The sequence below is a fragment of the Globicephala melas genome, chromosome 19 (genome assembly GCF_963455315.2).
Source record: "Globicephala melas chromosome 19, mGloMel1.2, whole genome shotgun sequence".
Classification (NCBI taxonomy): domain Eukaryota; kingdom Metazoa; phylum Chordata; class Mammalia; order Artiodactyla; family Delphinidae; genus Globicephala; species Globicephala melas.
This window is the reverse complement of record NC_083332.1, coordinates 17,384,744-17,409,041: the sequence shown is the minus strand read 5'-3', so window position 1 is coordinate 17,409,041 and position 24,298 is coordinate 17,384,744. Positions and strand designations below refer to the sequence as shown.

At 51.7% G+C, this 24,298-nt stretch overlaps 1 protein-coding gene across 2 annotated transcripts in view; it reads right to left on the bottom strand.

Moving 5' to 3' along the window:
- PEPD (peptidase D) overlaps positions 1 to 24,298 on the bottom strand; it is a 114,434-nt gene that overhangs the window by 52,408 nt on the left and 37,728 nt on the right. For both annotated transcript variants that reach the window (XM_030874442.2, XM_060289343.1), the window contains exons 8-9: positions 17,448 to 17,523; positions 16,491 to 16,537 (exon numbers count right to left, since the gene is read on the bottom strand). In XM_030874442.2, coding sequence (XP_030730302.1) covers positions 16,491 to 16,537; positions 17,448 to 17,523 — 123 coding nt within the window. The remainder of the gene's footprint in view (positions 1 to 16,490; positions 16,538 to 17,447; positions 17,524 to 24,298) is intronic.

Here is a 24,298-nt window from a genome sequence, read left to right as displayed (position 1 = left end):
CCTTGCCAGGACACCCAGGAGAGCCGCCGGGCAGGCCACAGTGCCACTCCTCAAGGTCAGGATATGAGAACAGCCCCACCTCAGGCCCAGACACAGAAGGTAGGGGACCGCACCCACAAGCGAGGGGACCCAAAGTGCTGTCACAAGTGCAGGCCACCTGGCTGGCGGGGGTGTGGCACGTTCATGGAGGATGGCCCTGGGGGAAGGCACAGCTGCATGATGCTGGAGCAGAAGGGGATAAGGAGACGTGGCTGCCGCAGAACTGGGTTTTCTAACGGAACAGTGGAATTAACATAAACGCAGCCGGCTGGGTCTGTAAGCAGCAGTAACCACACCAGGTTCCCGCAGGTGCTGGCCGGGAGATGCCAGCCTTTGTGGCCAGGGCTGCACCCATGGGCAGGGGCCGTCGTCTTATTCTGCTCAGAGAAGAATGGAACAGGAAGGGACTTGGGTCATGGCAGTACTGGGGCCTGAAGGAACCCAGGACACTCCACAGTGACGACATGCTAGCCCAGACCCCTGGCCCGAGGCCTGTCACCAACACCGGACACGGCCCGCAGCCAGGCAGAAGCAGCCTGGTTCCTGGACATCCTTGTCTCTTCTGAGCCTCAAGCACAGTGTGCGGAGAGTCCCGGCTCCACGGGAGCTGCAGGAGCCCATCTCCTGACCGTCCACCTGACCCTGTACCCCTCCTCACCCTGTTCTGGGGCCGCTGTGGGAGGAGGAGGCCGCAGCCAGGACCGTGGCAGCCCCTTTGACAACCGTAGAAGCTCAAAGGCCCACACGGCCCACCCTCCACGCCAGAGTCCCGGTCCAGGGCACAGAGGCCGGCCTGGCCTGGCGGGGGGGGCTCGTGTGGGACACAACTGTGGCTTCAGAGCAGCCCCTGTTGTTGAAACCTCTAAGTGGGAAACCCTCTCTGTGGTTCCACCATCAATAACCTCCGGGTTTTAAAAGCATACGTGCCTGCTAGCAGATACGGGAATGGGCTTTCAGAGTTCCTGGACTAAACCCTTCGTGACATCTACAGAATTCAGAGCTAGGAGGGAAAAACTCCCAGCCCAGAATAATTGCTCCCACAGGGAGCATCTTTATGCACCAGAATGTAATAGGTCTGGAAGAGAATTTTCTAAAAACCAGCAGCAAACCTTGCAGCAAAATCACAACTGTCTGCTTGTTCTGGGGCCAAACCGAAATAACAGCTCCTACAGGATAATTCCTCACCAGACGCTCCTGAGACCCAGAGCAATGCTTTCTGACCATCGGACCCACACAGGGCAGATTGCCCTCCGAGATGGGCCCCTGGTCCACGCACCACATCCTCACCCGTTCCTATCTGCCATGGGGCTCCTCCTGTACGGAAAAGCAGAAAGGCCACTCCAGGGTCGGGGTGAGGGCCAGTACCAGCTCAGAGGCCTAGGGGCACCTGGCAGGTAACTTGTAAAGGACTGAAGCTGACCAGAGATTTACACACAAAATATGAGAAAGAGTCCTTTCATCTTCCCCACAGCACTCCCATGTTTCTTGAAATACATGACCCTTTTGACTAGTTTTCCTCTTTCCTTCTTTTGATAGAGACACTGGTATGAGAAATCTTTCTCAACTACGAAAGAACCAATGTCATGAGAGCCATGAGAAAAGGTGGTGGAAAGGGTCCGCCTCAGTGCTGGGGGAGGCATCAGGGAGGGGTGGGGCCTGCAGCATGTGCCCCAAAGGCTACTCTGCCCGACTGGGCTGCTGCTCTATGGGAGTTTCAGCCCAAGGATACTATCAATTTCAATATCTAGGGAAACCCAGAGAAGTCTCCTGATTTTTAACTGTTGACTTAGAACAACCAAAACAAGCCCAAAAATTCCACCGTGTGGGTCAAACTAACACTGCTTACGCCCTGGGTCTAGCCCAAAGGCTACCCACCAGTTTACAACCTCTGGACTTTGTCTTGCTAGAAAATTCCTCCTGGGGAGTAAGAAGTAGGGACACCAGAGATTCCACTCCCCGCAAGACCCTAACCTGACAGAGGCTTCTGGAAAGCCACAGGCTCTGCAGCCCATTCTCACCAGGGCCCCCGGGGGAAGGCAGGCCAGCTAATGGGGTATGGCCAAAGCCCGCTCCAGCCGCAGCCAGTGCAGGGGAGATGCCTCCCACTGCCAGAGCGCGAAGGCCTGCTGCACCCCCGGTGTGGCTCACGCCCTCCTCCTTTTGAGCTCCTGTGGGTGGCTCAACTTGACAGTGAATCCACAGGCAACCCAAACCTTCCTCTCCTTTTCTTCTGGGCCTGAGCCATTTCAGTGGCACCCTGCATCTCAGGGTCAATCAGACAGCTCTCGTTCAGCTGTGCAGAAGGAGCCAGAGCACGTCCCCCTTCGGGAAACCAAAGGCAACTTAGAGTCTCTGGCCCACGTTTTTATGGGCTCCACAGGGTCAGCACATCTGAAGGGCAAGAGCCAACAGTCATGGACGGAGAAGGGGCCACGATGGAAGGGGCTCTCTAAGACCACAGACGCGGTGGCCAAGTTATAAATGAGCGTAATAAGGGAGGAGCAGAGCTTCCGGAAGGGGGTCACAGGAAGTGAATGAGAAGACAAGCTTGCGAACTTTCCATCGACGCAGAAGTGAGGATTATGAGAGAAAAGAGGAGAGCCCCGAGGCAGGGACAACCCCAGGCCTGTCTACACAGCTGCTGGCACCCAATGGGTCACCATGTTAGCTCCTGTAACCAAGAAGGAAGTCACAGAGAGACCAGGCAGTGAAATCTGTCCAGGGTGACGTGATATATAATTACAGGTCTCAGAAAACATGACCCAAGGGGATAAATGCCTGTCCCTGGGGAGTGACCAGCGGGACAAGAGACAGGAAATACAGAGCGTGTGACATTCTCACTTGAGTGTGCACGCGGCCACTGCCTCTGGCCTGTCCTGGCTGGTGGCCCAGCTGTTCCTGACTCCACAGCGCTGTTGCTGGCATCACCGGAACTGTCACCTGGATCAGTCAACAGGTTGCGTCCTCCTCCACCTCGTCTGCTCTGTGTCTAGGTGTGACTGCTTCTCTGCTCTACCTTGCACTGGCTTAGGTCAGAATACACCTTATCTGAGTCTTGCCACTTGAGTTGTGCTGCCCTCCGCACCCACCCGCGCTGCCTGGCTGAAGAGCTGTCGGCTAACACGAGGCCCTTCTCAAGGAGCCACCTCCAGGGCCTCCCACCCAGCTGGTGAGGCTAGTGGGATCCATGACTCCCAAAGCAGGGCTGAAGCACAGAACCGAGAGAGATCCTCGGGAAATACTACTGTGCTCAAGTCCTAAAAACATCAGGCAAGAAAATTAGAAGCTCCCTACAAAAGAGAAAGAATATGATTGGCCTAAGATCTCCAGCAACAATGGAGGGAACGTTTTCATAGAACAGAGATTCAATACCCAGTAAAGCCCTCCTTCACGTAGGAGGCAACACAAGGACTCTCCAATGTGCGGGGTCAAATTAAATGTTTTAGAGGAAAGGGAAAACGCAGTACAAAATAGGGGTCCACACTGGATTCAGTAAGACAGTGACATCTAAATAACTGTTATTAAAATGATTAACTTCTTAACACCAACTTTCCAACAAGAAAAAAAATTTTCTTTCAAAGCCAGAACAAAAACCAGAAAGCACCAAAGGAGCCTCTGGATGAAAAACCAAACACACTGGTCATCACCACAGACGCGAATGGCCCTCCTGACACTGGGAGGGGCTCAATTTGGAACAAGTAAACTGCAACCAATGAACAAAATTCAAAATAAAGGAGTAAGCAAAGATACATCAGGCAAATGCAACAAAAGTAAACATTTAATAGCAAAACCAGTATCAGTTAAAGTCAGATTCAAGATAAAAAGGATTAATTAGGTCAAAATGGTTCTTAAAAGCTGTAAAAAGGTAAAATGTCACAATAAAGTCTTAATCATCAACCTTTATACGTCAAACAACTTGGGATGGAAATGAATAAAACAAAAGCTACTAAGAATCACAAAGAGAAATTCATCAAAACACCTCTCTTAATCTTAAATATACAAAAATAAGGAAGGAGGCAGAGGACTGGAATACGGTAAGAAATCTGATTTCATGTACACCAAAGTACACTCTACTTTTGTTTATTAAAAAATAAACATTTTCCAGTATTCCATAAAAGACTGACAAGGAATATGTCTAAACAGGCCACAAAGAAATATCTCAAAATTTACATAGACTATAACCTCTCACTATAAAAGTGATAAAACCAGAAACTAACAATAAAAAGTTAACAAACCACACATCTACCTAGAAATCAAAAGAAATGCTCTTAGTTCGTTTCTTGGGTTGAAAAACAAATCAATCAAAACCTCTTAGGATATGGTCAAAGCAGCATTAAAAAATATATTAGCTAAAATTCACTTACTACTGAAGAGGAAAAAATAAAAAACGAAGATTCAACTAAACAAGTTAAAAGATGGATGTTCAAAACAAGGTCAGGAAGGGGGGAGAAAGAAATCAATAATAAAACTGGGAATCCATCAGTTAGACAAGCAGAACCAATAAATACATTTAATAACTGATTTTATGAAAATACCAATAAAACTGGTATAATTCTGGAAATGCTAATCAATAGAAAAAGAACACAAACACATAATGTTAGGAATGAGAAAGGAAATACAACTACAGTTATAGAGAATTTCTTAGCGGGGTGGGGAGCTGCGCTATGTGGCTTGCAGGACCTTCGTTCCCTGACCACAGGTCAAACCTGGGCCTGGGGAAGTGAAAGCACTGGGTCCTAACCACTGGACCGCCAGGGAATTCCCTAGAGCACATATTTTTTTAAATTAAGAGAGTAAAATTGATAACTCGGTTCTAAGAAGTTTAAAATTCTTGATGAAAACAAAAATTTTCCAGGAAAAACTTGAAAAGGTATCAAAGAAATTCTCCCCAAAGTAACAGTAGGTTCTGACAACTTCAAAAGACTTCTTTATACCTTCAAGGAACAGACAGCCCCTATGCTTTCTAAATTGTTCCAAAAAATGGAAAAACGTGGAGAGCTTCCCAGATCGTGATCTCAGAAACTCTCATCTTAAAATATGACTAAGAAGTTAAAAAAAAAAAAAGTCTACCTCAATCCCCTATTTTGAACCTATATACAATGCCAGTAAAATAACATCAAAACAATCATTACGTCCTATACACTAATGATGAAAAATCTGAAAGAGAAATTAAGGAAACACTCCCGTTTACCACTGCAACAAAAAGAATAAAATACCTAGGAATAAACCTACCTAAGGAGACAAAACACCTGTATGCAGAAATCTATAAGACACTGATGAAAGAAATTAAAGATGATACAAACAGATGGAGAGATATATCATGTTCTTGGGTCAGAGGAATCAACATTGTGAAAATGACTATACTACCCAAAGCAATCTACAGATTCAATGCAATCCCTATCAAACTACCAATGGCATTTTTCACAGAACTAGAACAAAAAACTTCACAATTTGTATGGAAACACAAAAGACCCCGAAAAGCCAAAGCAATCTTGAGAATGAAAAACGGAGCTAGAGGGCTTTCCTGGTGGCTCAGTGGTTGAGAGTCCGCCTGCCAATGCAGGGGACATGGGTTCGTGCCCCGGTCCGGGAGGATCCCACAAGCAGCGGAGCGGCTGGGCCCGTGAGCCGTGGCCACTGAGCCTGCGCGTTCGGAGCCTGTGCTCTGCAGCAGGAGAGGCCACAACAGTGAGAGGCCTGCGTACCGCAAAAAAAAAAAAACTGGAGCTGGAGGAATCAGGCTCCTGGACTTCAGACTATACTACAAAGCTACAGTAATCAAGACAGTATGGTACTGGCACAAAAACAGAAATATAGATCAATGGTACAGGATAGAAAGCCCAGAGATAAACCCATGCACATATGGTCACCTTATTTTTGATAAAGGAGGCAAGAATATACAATGGAGAAAAGACAGCCTCTTCAACAAGTGATGCTGGGAAAACTGGACAGCTACATGTAAAAGAATGAAATTAGAACACTTCCTAACACCATACACAAAAATAAACTCAAAATGGATTAAAGACTTATATGTAAGGCCAGACACTATAAAACTCTTAGAGGAAAACATAGGCAGAACACTCTATGACATAAATCTAAGCAAGATCCTTTTTGACCCACCTCCTAGAGAAATGGAAATAAAAACAAAAATAAACAAATGGGACCTAATGAAACTTAAAAGCTTTTGCACAGCAAAGGAAACCATAAACAAGACGAAAAGACAACCTTCAGAATGGGAGAAAATATTTGCAAGTGAAGCAACTGACAAAGAATTAATCTCCAAAATTTACAAGCAGCTCATGCAGCTCAATATCAAAAAAAAAAAACAACCCAATTCAAAACCAGGCAGAAGACCTAAATAGACATTTCTCCAAAGAAGATATACAGATTGCCAACAAACCCATGAAAGGATGCTCAACATCATTAATCATTAGAGAAATGCAAATCAAAACTACAATGAGGTATCACCTCACACCAGTCAGAATGGCCATCATCAAAAAAATCTACAAACAATAAATGCTGGAGAGGGTGTAGAGAAAAGGGAACCCTCTTGCACTGTTGGTGGGAATGTAAATTGATACAGCCACTATGGAGAACAGTATGGAGGTTCCTTAAAAGACTAAAAATAGAACTACCATATGACCCAGCAATCCCACTACTAGGCACATACCCTGAGAAAATCATAATTAAAAAAGAGTCATGTACCAAAATGTTCATTGCAGCTCTATTTACAATAGCCAGGACATGGAAGCACCCTAAGTGTCCATCGACAGATGAATGGATAAAGAAGATGTGGCACATATATACAATGGAATAGTACTCAGCCATAAAAAGAAACGAAATTGAGTTATTTGTAGTGAGGTGGATGGACCTAGAGACTGTCATACAGAGTGAAGTAAGTCAGAAAGAGAAAAACAAATACCGTATGCTAACACATGTATATATATATGGAATCTAAAAAAAAAATGTTTCTGAAGAACCTAGGGGCAGGACAGGAATAAAGACGCAGATGTAGAGAATGGACTTGAGGACACGGGGAGGGGGAAGGGTAAGCTGGGACGAAGTGAGAGAGTGGCATGGACATATACGCACTATCAAATGTAAAATAGATAGCTCATGGAAAGCAGCTGTATAGCACAGGGAGATCAGCTCAGTGCTTTGTGACCACCTAGAGGGGTGCGATAGGGAGGGTGGGAGGGAGATGCAAGAGGGAGGAGATATGGGGATATATGTATATGTATAGCTGATTCACTTTGTTATAAAGCAGAAACTAACACACCATTGTAAAGCAAGTATACTCCAATAAAGATGTTAAATAAATACATAAAACAATCATTATGATGCTTACTAGATATACTGTTCTATATACTATACATATATTAATTCACCAAATCCTCCCAACTATCCTATGAAGTGCTATTATTATCCTTTCTTCCAGATGAGGAAACTGAGGCACAGTAAGTGGCGCAACTGGGACCCAAACCCAGGACACCAGTCTCTAGAGACCGTTCCCTAACCTCTAAAGTGGACTGCCTCCCCATTTCAATCCTGCAGCTTATTGAAGTAGTAATCCACCACAACAAAGTAGGGTGTGCCGGGGACGCCCGGCTGGCTCTGCACCAGGAAGTCTAGTCATAAAATTAATCTAAGGAACACCCAGTGCCCAATCTCGGTATCTGATACCATGATCCAATAAAAGGAACGAGAGCTCCTCGGAGAAATGGCTGATTCAAGGGCTGGAGCAAGGGATATACAAGATGAGCCTGGAGCACCCTGCAGTGCCAGAAACTAAGAAAGTGTTCAAAAAGCAAAATTATGCCGTGTGTCAGAGGGACACAGGAGCCTGTGTGAAAGAGGCCCCAGTGGCCAAGCTGGAACAATTTAAGCAACAAAATAATGTATTGATAATATTGGTGTATAACCCAAAGTAGAAAATATATATCTATGAGTCCATACAGATATAAGTAAATAAACGATTGAATAAATAAACAGGAGACAAGAGACAAACCTTCCGTACAGAAGAATTACAAATAGTGTATGTAGATAATTCCCCGCTCAAGGAGACAGAGTATAACTCCCCACTCCTTAAGTGTGGGCTGTGTATTCTGCCTTCTGAAAAATACAGTATGGAAAGGGGGAAAACAAGTACGTTTACAATGGAGAAACTTGACAAATACCAGCTCAGTTAGGTGATCAAGGTCAACATCAATGATAAGTCAGTTCACTAACCTGTACCCTTGAAACAATGAGATATCCAAGTGGCACTTTACCTCTGGGGTCCTCCTCCCAATGACACATATCTCCAATCTAACCATGACAAAAACATCAGAAAAACTAAAACCGAGGGACGGTCTACAAAATACCTGACCTGTACCCCTCAAAACTGTTAAGGTCACTGAAAACAAGGAAAGTCAGAGAACTGGCCACAGCCCAGGGCAGCCGAAATGTAATGTGGGATCCTGGGTGGGATCCTGGAACAGAAAAAGGTTATTAGGTAAAAGCTAAGGAAAGTGGAATAAAGTATGGACTTTTGATAATAATAACATATCAACACGGTTCATGGACTTCCCTGGTGGTGCAGTGGTTGGGAGTCTGCCTGCCAATGCAGGGATCATGGGTTTGATCCCTGGTCCGGGAAGATCCCACATGCCGCAGAGCAACTAAGCCCATGTGCCGCAACTACTGAAGCCCGCGCACCCTAGAGCCAGCGCACCGCAACTACTAAGCCTGTGTGCTGCAACTACTGAAGCCCACACACCTAGAGCCTGTGCTCTGCAACAGGAGAAGCCACCGCAATGAGAAGCCCGCGCACCGCAACGAAGAGCAGCCCCTACTCATCGCAACTAGAGGAAGCCCGCACACAGCAACAAAGACCCAACACAGACACAAAAAAACAAAACAAAAACAAAAAAAACACTGTTCATGAGTGGTGACAATGGATCACAATCACATTAACAACAGGGGAAAAAGAGAACTGTCTGTAATATTCCTGTACCTTTTCTGTGATCTAAACCTGTTCTAAAGTCAAAAGTTTATTAATTGCTTAAAACACAGACACACAAGGCTGATAAAATTCAACATCCTTTCCTGATAAAATCTCCTAGTAAGCCAGGAAGAAGACACTACTTCCTTAAACTTACGATAAATATTTATCGAAAATCAACAGCACCACTTTCAATGGTGAAACACTAGAGGCAAATCCATGAAGATGCCTGCTGGCGCCACTGTTACCTAATGGGTTCTCCAGGGGCAATTCCCCCGGCATCTGAAAAGAAAAGGTCTATTTCTGTTGGCTTTGCCCCCCAAAAGCTCTAATTAGGGTTGCATCAACCAGGGTGCACATTGGCAGGAAGTCCTTCCCTCTGGTTCTTTGCCCAGCTTTCTGGCTGGATATCACGCTAGTTTATGTCCTAAATGTGCCCATTTCTCAGTTACTTTTTTTTTTTTTCTTTTTTTTTCGGTACGCAGGCCTCTCACTGTTGTGGCCTCTCCCATTGCGGAGGACAGGCTCCGGACGCACAGGCTCAGCGGCCATGGCTCATGGGCCCAGCCGCTCTGCGGCATGTGGGATCTTCCCGGACCGGGGCACGAACCTGAGTCCCCTGCATCGGCAGGCGGACTCCCAACCACTGCGCCACCAGGGAAGCCCCTCAGTTACTTTTTAAGCAAAATGAGCTATCCGGGCTTTAAGCCACAGATCCCCACGACCCCTAAGACCCAGCTATACTCCCAGACACCGGGCTCTGCAGAATCTCTTGGTTCTCCTCTCTGATGTCAGGTCTGCAGACAGAGCAGGCTGGGTGGGCACACAGGATCCGCCCTGCCTGGTATCCGGGGGCCCAGGATGAGGTAAAGCCTGCTCAAAAGCCCAGGAATTCTCCATCCAAGACGGCCCTGACTCTTCTGTCAGAAAGGGCTCAGCTCAAATACACCGAGGTGCGGCGGGGTGCAGGACTCATGGGCTGCCTTCCTGAGGGGTGCACCAAACAGATGGGGGTTTCCTGACCCTTTCGTGGTGGGCTGGCAGGAAAGCCGCAGCAGCCGCGCAGCGCAGGCAAAGAGCCGGCTGGGCCGCACCCAGACCTGGGGGTCTCAGCAGGCCAGGCGCAGCCTAATCTCTCAACGTGGCCAGCGAGAGTGAGTGCCGTGTCTGCTGTGGAGGGTGCAGGGCACTCACTGCCCAGACAGTGACAGGCCCACGGCGGAGGGCCCATCACAGCTGTTCTTACCCAGGGGCTCTGGTCTCAGTGGTTGCCTGGACCCAGAGCTGCCGCAAAGGCCCCAGGCAAAATCTAGCACCTGCCTGAGGTAGATAACTGAGGGCAGCCTCCCTGAGGCCCAGGCTTGCCTAGGTTGGAACCAGATTACGCTGGACCTCTCCAGGGAACGTCTCCAGGACCTCCGGAAAGCGGGAAGTAATGAGGGCCTCCTGGTGCTGTGCATCACCAACGACACCTGGATCCCAGCATGACCCATGGGGGTGCTCAGAGGTACACAGGGCATGTCTGACCACCACACCCAGCAGGCCAGGCAGAGAGAGACCCAGAGTGAGAGGAGGGCCACGCAGGCCCAGGCGTCTAAGAGACGGCCCCGCAGGGGTTACAGTGCACCAGGAGGGATGGGCAGAGAAAGAAGAGGATGCTAACCTGAGAGCAGGAGATGCAGCTCCTGCAGATCTGACAGAGAAGCTGGTCCAGACGAGAAGCGGGTGGGGTGGCAATGCCAAGGGTGAGGGGTGGGCTCAGGGGTAGCTGTGCTGCGGAGGCCTGGGCGGGAGAGACAGAAAAGGTCCGACACACCCGCCTACGCTCGCTGCAGACACAATCACCACGGCTTAGTAGGGGTGCAGGGTTTCCTGTAAACTCTCCCACCTTCCAATTACCCTCACTACAGTTAAATCTTCTAATCCTCAGGAAAAACAAAACGACAGGCCTTTTTTAACAAGAACACAGCAAGGATTTTTGCAGCCTGCTCCCTGGGTGGATAATCTGAAAAATCAACCACCGATCAAGCCACCGATCCAGCACCACGTGGCTTGGATGGAATCTGTGTGCGAGTGTGTGGCATGTGCATGTGATGCGGGACATGTGTGTGTGTGGTATGTGGTGGGAGTGGTGGGAGTGTGTGTGTGTGTGTGTGTGTGTGTGGTTTGGAGTGTATGTGTGTGTGTGGTGTGTGGTATGAGTGGGTGGTGGGGAGTGTTTGTGTTTGTGTGTTTGTTTTGGGGAATGTGTGTGTGTGTGTGTGAGTGTATGGTATGGGTGGTGGGGAGTGTGTGTGGTGTGTGTGTGTGTGTGTGGTGTGTGGTATGAGTGGTGGGGAGTGTGTGTGTGTGTGTGTGTGTGTGTGTGTGTGTGGTATGTGGTGTGAGTAGTGGGGGCTTATCTATAGGGGGGAGACCCCCACCCTGCAGCCCTGGGGAGAAGACCCTCAGGCCTGGCCCTGTCTCCCCGCCCCCAATCCGGGCCCAGTGGCCACACTGAACACACAGATTCCTGACTCGCTCCTTCCGGCCAAAGGGGAGAAAAAAGCAAGGCGACTCTGAGCACGGAGTAGCCCAGCCGTGCAGTTCAGCATTAACAAATGACTGAAAGAAGTGAGAGAGTGGCATGGACATATACACACTACCAAATGTAAAATCCATAGCTAGTGGGAAGTAGCCGCATAGCACAGGGAGATCAGCTCGGTGCTTTGTGACCACCTAGAGGGTGGGATAGGGAGGGTGGGAGGGAGGGAGACGCAAGAGGGACGAGATATGGGAACATATGTTTATGTATAACTGATTCACTTTGTTATAAAGCAGAAACTAACACACCATGTAAAGCAATTATACTCCAATAAAGATGTTAAAAAAAAAAAAGACAAAGAAAACAGGAGACTCTTATTGTGGGCTGATGCCTGTGATGGAGCACAGGGAAACCCAGGCCTTGACAGGGGTCTCCAGATGCGGTCCGGTTGTCTTCCAAGAAGGACGCCAGCCGGGGGAGGAGGACAACGCCATGCTGTCCCCTAGTATACCTCACAGACCCCTCTGCCTGTTAACTGACTCCCACACTCCCCACGGGAGCTGCCGGGAAAGGGCCCGAAATGCCCCGTTCACAGCTTGGAGAGAAGGAGAGCGTCATTTCAGGTAAGGTCCCAGACTGTCAAAAACATCAAGTTATTAATCTCCTTGTGGCAAATGTGAACTGGGACCTGCTTACACAGCCAATTGAGCATGCTCTAAATTAGTGTTTGCCGGTAATTGATTCAGCTGCCAGCCCCATGCCAGCCGGCTGTAAGCCGGTGACGCCACGAACATTAAGTAACATGAGGAGGTAAGATGCATCGCCTGGTTGGGCCTGCAGTCAGATGCCATTAGCATCCGATTTACCCAAACATTAACGTCTTATTGGTTTAACACAATTCACCACACCTCAATTGCAGAAACTGATTTTCATGTTCCCTGGAACCCTGCTCGCAGGCACAGCACAGAGGAGGAGTCTTAATAAATACCACCAGCGGGCTTCCTTGTTTCTAACATGCCTTCCAGATTTTATGACAAACCTTTGATGATAAAACAAAAAGATGAGGCTTACAACTGGGTCTCCTGGCCAGCGGCCCTTGTCTGAGTCTGAGCGCCGTTGTGCCGGTGGTATGCCCGCCTCCCAGAAAATCAACCCCAATCTCCCCCCCACCCCCACCCCCAGGAGTCCCTGCCCTTCCTGCCCTGTGTCCCTCCGTGGGGCTGGAGCTGGCCATGCTCTCAGCAGAACGTCCGGAAGGTTCTAGGGATGCTCTTCTAAGCCAGGGGTCGGTGGCCTGCCCGGGAGTCGCTGCCCTGGACCTTCCTGGGCATCGGTCCAGCCTGTGTTAAGGAGGCCACACCTCCTGGGGAGCCCCCACCTGCTTTAGACATGATCTCATACTCCTACTTGGTTAAGAGAAGAATGCTGAAGTTCACAGCGGGAGAGAAGACAGGAAATAGTAGCTCAGGACATTTTCTTCTCTCTCCTGCCCATCCATCTAATCCGCCCACACGTACTTCCTGATACCAACTGTGGGGCAGACACTGCAGATTAACGAGATGGGGCCTCCGAGAGAAAGTTCCCAGGCTCCAAGGACACAGGCCACAAAACAGCATCCCAGGCTACCTGGGCAGTGACATGCCTGCGGGGACAGAGAAAGTGACGTCGGCCCCCTCACCACTACAGACGCCCCGGGCTCAGGCTGGCACTGGCAGTGGGTGATGCCCTCCTCAAATCTGGCCAGGGACACCTCAATGTCCCGGGAGGACCATCTTCCCACTGTCTCCAGGGGGTGACACCATCTGCCTCCCAGGGTCACCCCTCCTACCTGCCCTTCGGGAACAGACTCTGGCTCTTGTCCTCATCATCTCTGCCTCAGCTTTTAAAACCCCTCCCCACACTCCACCCCAGGAACCTCCCTGCTCTCAGGTCTCAGGGACCCAGAGATCAGATGGCCCCCCTGCCGGGCTGAGGGTGTGAGGGTAGCCACTGCTTCCCCCCTGTACCCCCTATGGCGAGCCGCAGGGTGGGCATGACGCACAGTAGGTGCACAACAGGGCACACACCTGGCACGTTGAGCTGGATTAATGCCACTCAGCGCCCTCAGGGCGGCTGCTTCTGGCCCAGAGCCTCAGGATCATTTCTCCGAGGGCCGCCCCTGGTCCACAGAGGAGGCAGCGGTGGGGCCAACCTGGGACGCAGGGTGGAGCGGAAGGCTGAGCAATTTGCAGACAAAAGTAAGATCTCCCCGGAGCTCAGCTCAACAAGAGGGTCTCCTCCAAATAACAGCCAACCGCAACGTGTAGACCCTGAATCCCAACTCATACAAACCAGTTCTAAAAAGATAGTTTTAGACAACATGAACTAGACATTTACAACATTAAGGATTACTGTTAACTTACTCAGACGTGATAAGGACACAGCGGTTACATGAAAAGGAAAACAATACCATCATCCGCTGAGACACCCACTGACGTATTTACAGGTAAAATGACACCATGTCTGGGGTTTGGTTTTAAATACTCCAGGAAAACAAAACCAAACAGAAAACCCTGATGGGGACTTCGACGTTCATTATACTCTTTGACGTGCGGGTGGTGGGTATTTGAAATTCGTCATTAAAAGAAAAAAAAAGACCTCTGTTACCTTGGGTTGGGAAGTAGGGAGCTGGGGGAGGTATGCTGAGTGACCAGCCCCTGGCCCAGAACTCACACCCAGGCTGATCTGGCTCTGGGACACCGAGAAGCTCCTGCCAGGAGCCACCTTCAGAGCTGGACTCCCCGCAGTTTCGGGCACAGTGCAGCAGTCAGCGTGGCTCCACACTGGAGCAAGCGAGTCCTGCTCCAGTTTCTCGGTCGTTTTATTTGAAGCATCAGCTGTGGGTCACTACGGGCCAATTCAGCTGGGAACAGGTTTCTGGGCCAGTGCCAATCTGAGGGACCCACTGCCCAGCCCACCTCCCTGGCAGCCCCGCAGAACTTCTCCTGTCCCAGGTTGGGGGTGGGGGCAAGGACCCGGGAATCCCAGAGCACGGAGGCAAGAGCTAGAGGGCTCTGCCCCTTCCCTCGTCCTCCTTGAGCTGAGCTGGGTCCTTGATGACTCATTCGTTCCATGCCCCCTCCTGGGCAGGCACAGCAGCGGGGCCTCCGAGGTCATGTTAACCTCTTACCTCCCAGGGTAAGGGGAAAGAAATATAGAGGCTCCCTGTTCAGGGCTCCTTTAAGGGTTATTAGACTTTGAGAAAAGCCGCCTACCCCCAAGCCATGTGATGGTGATTGTAAACGCCCAAGGTGCCCGCTGCCGACTCTGTCTGTACCTCGCCCTCACTCTGCACTGCTAAGGTGTGGAGGCAGAGCGGGCCCTGAGGGTACCTGGGGCAGACACGGGCCCTGCAAGGTGGGGAAGGGGCAGCGGCACCAAGCTCTGACAAGGCCAGGCAGGAAAGGGCAGCTCAGGGTGGAGGGTACAAGGTAAAACGCTTTTTCGTACTCACAACACTTCCGGTAGCAAATATGTAGGTTTTCCACACTAAGCAATTGTCCACTTCTCTGCGGACACCTTCTGACACTAAGTAACTGCCACAGTTAGTGCGGACCCCACAGGCTAAGGGCTCAGTCCCACGAAACTGCCCCCTCTTCAGGCACCAACCACAAGCCCAGGCCTCTTTACCTCTGACCCATCGGCCTTAAATCAGGGGTTCCCACAAAACCTAGCCTCGGGTTTCATAATTTGCTAGAACGGCTCGCAGAACTCAGGAGAGTGCTTTACTTACTGATATCACTTTATTAGGAAGAATACAACTCAGGAGGAGCCAAATGGAAGAGAGGCAGAGGGCAAGGTGTGGGGGAGGGGTGTGGAGCTGCCAAACCCTCTCCAGGGATGCCAGCCTCCCAGCACCTCCACGCGTTCACCAACCTAGACGCTTTCCAAACCCTTTGGTTTAGGGCTTATGCAAGGGCCATTACCTCCTTAGATACAGGATTGATTCAATCACTGGTCAGAACTCAATCTCCATCTCTACTCCTTCTCTTCTCCCAGGAGGTCGGGGCCTCCGAGAGGCCCTCATTAGCATAAACTCAAGTGCGGTGGAAAGGAGCTTATTATAAAGAACAACAGATGCTCCTCTATCAGGGAATTTCAAAGGTTTTACAAGCTCCGTGCCAGGAACTGGGGGCAGAGACCAAATACACATTTCCTATTATGTCACAGGGGGAGAACCGGCAGCTTTGGTGTCTTCTCCCCACAGGGACTCCCACGCGGCACAGTCACTGGTGACAGTCGGGAATGGGGGCTTCCTGCCCCGGGAGGTGGCCGGGAGGGGAGCCACTGGGGCAGTTTGGGTCTGACCCCAGGGCTTCTTCACGCTGTGGGCAGCAGCACACTAACGGACCCCTGGGTCCTGGAGCGGGGCTGAGGAGCTGGCCAGCCCACACCCAGCACAGCAGGGCAGCCGTGGGAAGGCCCCGGGTGGCAACAGGCTCCCTGCAGCCTAACTGGAGCTGCAGGATGATGGAGCTCTCCAGAATGCTTTATGAGCCACTTAACCAACCCGCAACCCGGTCGTCCGAGCACAGCAGACATAATGGCAGTGTTTACACATAAAAACGGCAAAAGCTGTTTTACTAGCGGCTTTCAGAGTCTCCATAGCAGCTGTTTGGTAGCTTCCTGCAAATTGCAGCAACAAAGTCCACGAGTGGAATGATGGGGCACTAAACGACTCTGAAAAGTAATCAAAGACCATTACCATCCAACACTCTGCCAGGAGCCGGGGAGGTGGCCACAGTCGGAAGAAAAATCCTCTCTGCCCACGCCGCCGAAGCCCTACTCCTAATCCCCGCTCAACCCGTGTGCCAGGCTGCCGCGCCTCATCTGTTACTTGCTCGGCGAATGTAAATTACTGTTTTTTACATTTTAATCTTTACCCAGAGAAACACAGCAGCTTACCTTTCCATCTCATATTCTTTCATTCCCACTTTTACAGCCTTCATTACCTGGAGGATGGATATTAAGCAAAGACATTTGTATTAAGGAGATAAGTAACACCACCTTATACATAATGTATAGCATTTTTTCAAAAGAATCTCTTCTTTAAAAAAAAAAAAAAAAGAATGATACACGCACACAGTGGTGCAGAAATGTGACAAATTAGAACTTTTTTAAAGCTCCAAAGTCATACAGTTTATTTAAACCACTCCGGAGCACTTCTGTTCAGAAGTCGATAAACACCTTGGGAGGCAAGTGAAGATTTAGCCAAGACGTGTTTGGTGAATACTTAATGCTCAGAAGCCTATGACAACTATCCTAAGAGGTTTCCTTCCTTATAAATCACAGAGAAAATGAACTCGGAGAAGAGATTGTGTTGCCCCCAATGACCCCCATCTGTCTCCTGACGCAACACTGCAATGTCAGTAAGCAGGTACTGGGCTATCCCAGTGGCCTGGACCCATTTCAAAAAATAAACTTCCTTATTTGCTTCTGCTCCTCAGGTAAAGTGGGAAGGTTTGGGAAAGAACCAGGTGAGGGTGTTTTCAAAACCTGGGTGATAGTAATAAACGTGCTTGAATCTTGGTTAAGGACCACAGATTCTTTCAAAGGAACTGGGACTGCCAGAACGCGAGGAGGGAAAGCTCTACTGTCCTGGAAGTCGGGACTTCTTGCTGGGAAGTTCCCTGAGGGTGGGTACCTTAAGGTGAGGACAGGCCTTCCCTGCCCTGTCCCCGCTGGGGAACAGTAAACAACCAGCACTGTATCTTGGGTCTGCAGTGACACTTCCTGCCGGCTGGGGACCAGCGCCCCCCCAAGACCGTCCACCTCGACACCGCCGTCTTGCCCTACACAGAGCAATGCTACTTCCCTAGCCCACCCAGAACGGCAGGTCCAGTGAGCCAGCGCCCAGCTTACCTCCTGGTGGGCCTCGCTGGAAATTTTATTGGTGTAGCGCAAAACCTCCAGCTCCATGTCTGTCTTGAAGACCCGGCTGCAGAAAGGAGAAAAACGAAGCAGCAAGTCAGCGACTTCCAGCAGGAGCTGGCAGACACCTCCAGGGAAACCTCCACACCCTGCACAGCCTGGGAAGGAGCCCAGGGCTGCAGATGGGCCGCCTGAGCAGAGGATGGGGGCAGGATGGGCCCCCAAGCCCCGGGAGTGATGAGCTACACTAAGCATGGCCCATCCCAACCCAACGCCAGCCTCAGGAGTGCAGGCTGTTTCCAGTTACAAGATCGGGAAGCCGCTGTGGGTGGCAGAAACCCAGATTCTGTAGCCGGACACACGGTGCCTCACTGAGACTCAGTTTCCTCATCCACTAAATGGGAATACAATCCACATGGCAAGGCTGCTGGACCTCAATCTTAAGTGTGCTGACTCCCAGGGCTCTGCCCAGATGGCTGAAGAGTTCTCCCATTTCCCCCCACCACACCCACCTGTCCAGGCAGCCTTGGAAAGTGACTCAGGCCCCCTGCGTGAGATAGGGTCAAGCTGGGAATGGGGATGGAGCGGTGCAAACAACAGACCCTGCCATCCTTTCAAGGCTCCGCTGCACCTCCTGCCAGCTGGACTCCAGGGGGGTACTGGGGTTCTCGCAATAAGCTCATGTTAATTTGCCCAGAATTGGTTAGGTTTCTGGTCCTTGCAATCAATCTCAACCCCAAGGAAGCCTCCCGTAGAGAAGCTAAATAAATATTCTTTTTCTACTTCTACCCATTTCAAATAAGCACCTCCAGCTCACGGCATGTAAGTGGCAGTGGGCCCAGTCCTTAAGCGCATGGAGTCCTCAGTGAATCCCTCATGGCTGATGCTGCTCCCTTTGTGAAGGTGACCTGCCTTCACCAAAGCCCCCTCAAGATCGGCAAAGCGGAGTGTCACGATGGCAGATCAGCGCCTGCCCCTCCGTCCACAGCGCACCCCTCGTCCAGCCACTGTCCACCTCTGAGGCCTGACGGTCCTGAGCCAGCCTCAGACGAGGTGTCTGAGGATGGCAGGGAAGGCGCTCCCACCTGCACCAGAGGCAGCTATGATGCCCACGTGGGACAGCCAGCCATTCGTCGCTGGGAGGGGAGGAAGGCGTCGTACAGCACAGGGACACCTTCCAGGGGATGCAGGAAAGACAAAGCCCCAATCCACTGAGCCTGTCTCCAGATGAACATGCCTGCTTTTTTCTGGGGCAGACCCTGAAGCCTAAGTTTGCTCTTTACCATCATAAAGGTGCTCTGGCTCCACCTCGGGGCGCTGGGAGCAGTTCTACCCCCCGGAGGGTGTGGTCCAAATCCACTCACAGATAACCTAGCGGCCCCTGACGCTTCCTTCCTGCCCTGCTCCGCACCAGCCCAAGGATCTGTGAGCTGGGAGCGGGTCTCTCTATTCTCCGACGTGGTGACGGTGACGACCAGAGTGACAACACAGGTGGGAACCAGGCCCAGGCTACAACCGCCTCTGACCCCCTGCCTCTCTCTTCAGTCTAGAGCCCTGCTCCAGCCCTCTAGCCACCACTCCAGACAACACTTTAGACCCCCTAGGACTTGTGCCCTTCGATCCACACAGGCTCGGCCGAACGCCCGCAAGGGATGGACCAAAGCCCAGGCCTGTGTGTGCAGGACACGGGGGCTGAGGGGGAAAGCACTCAGCTGGGCGGACGGCACAGCAAGCTGCCACCTGCCTCCACACACCCCAGCTCTGCCGGGAGTCACAGGGGGAGCGTGCAGGCTCCTCTCAACTTCCTCCACCCCGGGGCCCTCCCAGGGCTCCCTGTCACATGAACGAACTCATCCCCTACTTCCTGGAGAACACAGAAGCCAGCAGGTGGGTGTACTCTCACCTCTTCTCCAAACTCCCAAGCCTTCCCCACCCCCATCCTCCCCTCTCTCCCCGCCTACGAGGGAAGGGGTGCCCTCTTGTCAGTGAGGCTCAGCCCCCCAACACACACACATGGGCTCAGATCCCAGCCCCCAAGCGCCTCTGTGCACCTGCCACTCTTACTGGAAGCTCCATGACCACTCACCTCCCCGTCCAGCCAAGCCTGCCCCCCACCACCCAGCCACGTTTCCAGAAAGGACACCCTGACAGTCCTTGCCTCCGGAGAGGAGGGACAGCAGCTTTTACGAACCTCCTCCCCATCTTCTCACTAACCCTCTCCCCTCCCCTCTTCTCCCTTCAGCCCCTGCCACTCTGCCAGCACTGCCTCACCAACAACCCCCAGGGTGCCAAACCCAGAGGCATTCCGTGACCTCCCGCGACGCCTGCCTCTGCTGGCACGTGCTTGGCTGCTTCCCCTCCTCCAGCTCTGACAGGCCCTCCCCTCCCTGCCCCCCAGCCTTGCCGCTGCACCTGCCCCCAAAGCCCCAGCTCCGGCACAGGCCTCTCAGCTGCGTCGCACCTGCAGGACCCCCCCAGGCACCTCCAGCTCAGCAGGACAGAGACTCCCACCCTTCCGCAGGCTCCCATCTCCAGCCACACCTCCCCACCTCCCACTGCTTAATGCAGACACCTGGGCACCTCCCTCTCATCCGTCCATCACTCCCACATCCAACCGACGACCAAGGGCGGCAATTCCACCTCCACAACCTCTCACGCCTCCCCTTTCTCTCTCTCCGTCCAGACCCCACTCTCTCCAGCCTGGACATCCTCTCCTGGCTCTTCTGGCCTCCAGCCCTGTCTGCTCCCCAATCACAGCTGTGGCTCTTCGGGCAATGCAAACCAGACCAGGCTTCCCTGGCTTCAAACCTTTAGTAGCCTCTAGATGTCGTCCAGATGAAGTTAAAACTCTATCCAGCGGCCAGGAGGCTCTCTAGGCCACACCCTGCCTGTCTCCACCACGTACCCCCTCACCCCCGACAGAGACTCCTCTGCCTGGAACCGGCTCCTGCACATTCATCCTCTAGCCCCTTTCTCAGAAAGCAGGGAAGGGATCCCTCCAGCCCCCTACCAGGCTAAATCCCTCCCTCTATTCCCTGGGCAGTCTATGTGAATCCTCAGTAAGCTATCACGCTTGTAATTTCCTTTTCATTTAAGTCTCCCCCTAAAAGCCCACAGCCCTGGGGGGCAGCGTCCCAGGGCTAGAACACTGCCTGGCCCAGAGCAGACACACCGTAACTACGGGTTAGGAACAGTACCTGGGCATTGCAGCAAAGCTGGGAAACATCTTCCTTCCAACCAGGAGACAGAATGGTTCATCTCAAAAAGAAAAGGAGGCCTCCTCCACCCCGCCCTCCCTGGGCTGTTCACCAGGTCATCGTGGGATGTCGCACAGCCTGGCAGGCCCCGGTCAGGACAGGGCGTGGGGAACAGCCTCCCCAGGCCTCAGCAGTCCAAACTCCCACCACCACTGCCTCACCCCCAGCCACAAAGGCAGGAAGAGGCAGCCCCAGCCGCAGAAGCCCACTCCACAGGCTCTCCACTCGCCTCCTCCCTGCCCCGTAGGCACCCTCAGTCTTGAAAAGAGCCGGGAGAAAGACTCCATCAGGGCTTCCCTGGTGGCGCAGTGGTTGAGAGTCCGCCTGCCGATGCAGGGGACACGGGTTCATGCCCCGGTCCGGGAAGATCCCACATGCCGCGGAGCGGCTGGGCCCGTGCGCCGCGGCCGGACCATGCTCCCTGCCTATCAGAGATGATCAGCATGTTGGGCCACCAAGGCCCAGAGTCCTGCTTTCTTTCCTAATTTCACTTTGGGGAAGATGACAAACTAGGCCTCTAGCTGGTTGCCTCAGGACTTACTTTTTTTAATCATGTTAAAAAAAAAAGAAGAAAAAATCTAACTGAACCAGGGCAAAGGCAGTTCTCCAGTGAAGCCGGCCTGGCTGAGCACTGGCGTGGCCCAGTTGAACCCAAGCCTTAAGGGCCCTGAAAGTAAAGGTTGCTGTGTGCCGGCTCACCCAACCGTCCACAGGGCACTCTGGGGCTGAAGTCTCGCCCCAGTGCCAGGCGTCCCTGCCTGGCCCCGTTATCTCCACAACACAAGCACCAGAAACCGTTTTTAAGATCACAGCAGAAAACAGTAAGACTTTCCGGCATTCTGCACAGTTTCTCCTCATCTGCAGGAAGAATTCACCGCCCTGAATCTGAGGAGGCTATTTCCTTTACTCCCAAGCACAAAAAGGCACGGTAGGGGGATTCTGCTGCGGTGCAGCCTCTGTAGGCCCAGTCGCCTTGGAGTGAGGGATTCTGGGTGTCACACTCAGCCCCCGCTTTGTCCAGCCCAAGGACATGTGGGGTGGTGGTTAGAAATATCATCTGCAAGGCTTCTATCCCCAGGGGAGGACGAAGGTCACCTCCTCCAGGAAGCATCAGAGGACCAAGGCTCAGGACAGGACAGCACTGATGCCACTTAAGACGTCTGCACAGGATTCCCCTGGTGGTGCAGTGGTTAAGAATCCACCTGCCAATGCAGGGGACACGGGTTTGAGCCCTCGTCTGGGAAGCAGCTAAGCCCACGAGCCACAACTACTGGGCCCACGTGCCACAATTACTGAAGCCTGCCCGCCTAGAGCCCGTGCTCCGCAACAAGAGAAGCCACCACAATGAGAAGCCCCTGCACTGCAATGAAGGGTAGCCTCTGCTCGCCACAACTAGACAAAGCCCGTGCGCAGCAACAAAGACCCAGAACAGCCAAAATAAAAGGTAATTAATTAATTAAAAAAAAAAAGACATCTGGGCAGAAGGCAACTCAGGCTCTTCCGGCAGCAAGAGGAGGTGCCCGACGTGTGCAGGACCTGAGGCAGAGTCCCCAGCTCATGGCCAGGCCTGTGAGCATCACCACATCAAGGGGGCTGCTCAGGGAGAAAGGCAGCACCACGGGCAGGGGGGCGGGGGTGAAGGCACAGAGTCCCCTGCTACTGACCTGAAATGACAAAGACTGGACCAAGCTGAGATTCATGTGTGCAATCTTTTTCTTCCTGAAATATTCACAGGTCATAAAACTGCCTCTGGGCACTAAATGAAGGATTAAGGCATCAATTAAGTGAGGTCTGAATGCTCCACTGATTAAAGTAGTAGCAAGACAGGATGAAGTATTTCCAGAATCAGTCTCTAGGCATCAAAGTGCCACAGTGTTGCACAAAACCCATTTGAAGGGACAGGAATTCCATCTCTCCCGGAGATGAACGTGCAGGGGCTTCTGCGGGAGAGGAGTGCGGGAATTCCATACCGCATGACCCCCATGGCCGTTCCTTCCCTACCCTGTGAGCCAGGGATTCAAAGGGTAAAATCCCAGCACAACAGAAGGGACAGAAAGGAAAGAGCTGGTTGGGATTACACATCCTCGGGAAGCTCAATCCATAAGTCCTCGCAGAGAAACCAGGGCCAGGAAGAAAACACTGGTTCAGCCCGTGGTAAGCTGAGTGTGCCTGAGACCTGACCGGGGCCAGGCAGTCGTGAGCCACGTGCAGGGAGAGCTGGGACCAGGGCCTGACTGTTCCCACATCCTGGGTCCAGCCTCCCGGTGCACAGTAAGCCAGGTTCTCCCCACTACTCTCAGGTCCCCACTTTCCACTTGGCTTTCTCGTTGACTTAGGGTTAAATGCCTGTTCACCGGGAGACAAAGACAGCAAGCCTACTGGAACACTTTTCATATACACACCAAGAATCTTAGTCATCATCTAGGTACCTTTTCTAATTTGGGACACATTACCCCGGATGCAGGATCCTGGTGCGTGTCTGCCCCAAATCATCCACCCCTCACCGTCTCCCATGCACAGAAAGGCAGGGGAACGGCAATAGACAGCTTACCTCGCTGCCTGATGAATACACGCAGGCCACCTCCGCCCCGTGTACCTAACAGCTCTAACCCTGGCATGACACCGACTCAAGTTAACACGGCCTCACTTAAAACCCGAGAAGGCGCGTGGCAACGGCTGACGTGCTTGCTTTTCTGTGAGGCTTCCAGAGGTGCTTAACTGAAATCCACAGTGCCGAGCTATTAGACAGCACAGAGGTATCTCCTTTTATTTCCTACCCCACCTTCAGATCAATTTAATCATCTGCTGAACAGGAATGCAGAACCACAGACTAAATTATGGAAGTGAGATACGCCTGCTCTTATTAAGTTTCAACTTTTGACCTCCACGTTCAAACTGCAAGACCTAGCACAAGGAAAGAAATGATCAGCTATGATCTCATGTTTGTGGGGAAGAAGAGTAGGATTAGAGAGGAATTTACAGAAAATCAGAAAGGTACTGCTTGAGAGAATGGAAAACAATAAAGCCGTCACCGAAAGGAAATGAATGACACCCAAACACAAACGAGAAGTGAAGCCTCCCCTGTGCTGGGAGAGGCTGCCTGTGGCCTCCTAATCAGACAGGCTCTGGGAAGGATCCCAAACCCCCGGCTCAGCCGCCACCTGGGAGCTGGGGTACGTGTGGGTGGCAGGGGGTGCTGGGGGAGGCTTAGCTGCACGTCCCCAGGCCCTCCACCCCACCACACCCTGGCCTCCACGAGATCCCTTCTGTGGGTTCTGAGCAGGTTGGATGGCCAAGAATGAACCGAGAGAGAGTCTGACACGCAGGCAGCACCCCCCACTCCTCAGGGTACTCCTCAGAGCCACATGGGGCAGCATCAGAGCCTGGAACCATTGGCCTGGGCTCAGCTCCTGGCTTTTTCTTGGTCAAATCACTTTCCTGTGCCTCAGTTTGCTCACCTGTAACATGGGGATAATCAGAGTCCTACCTTATAACATAAATAAAATACCTCTTTAAATAAGGTGACGTGTGTCAAGTGCTTAGCATAGCACCTTGCATAAAGGAAGTCTCAAAAGGTGACAGCAT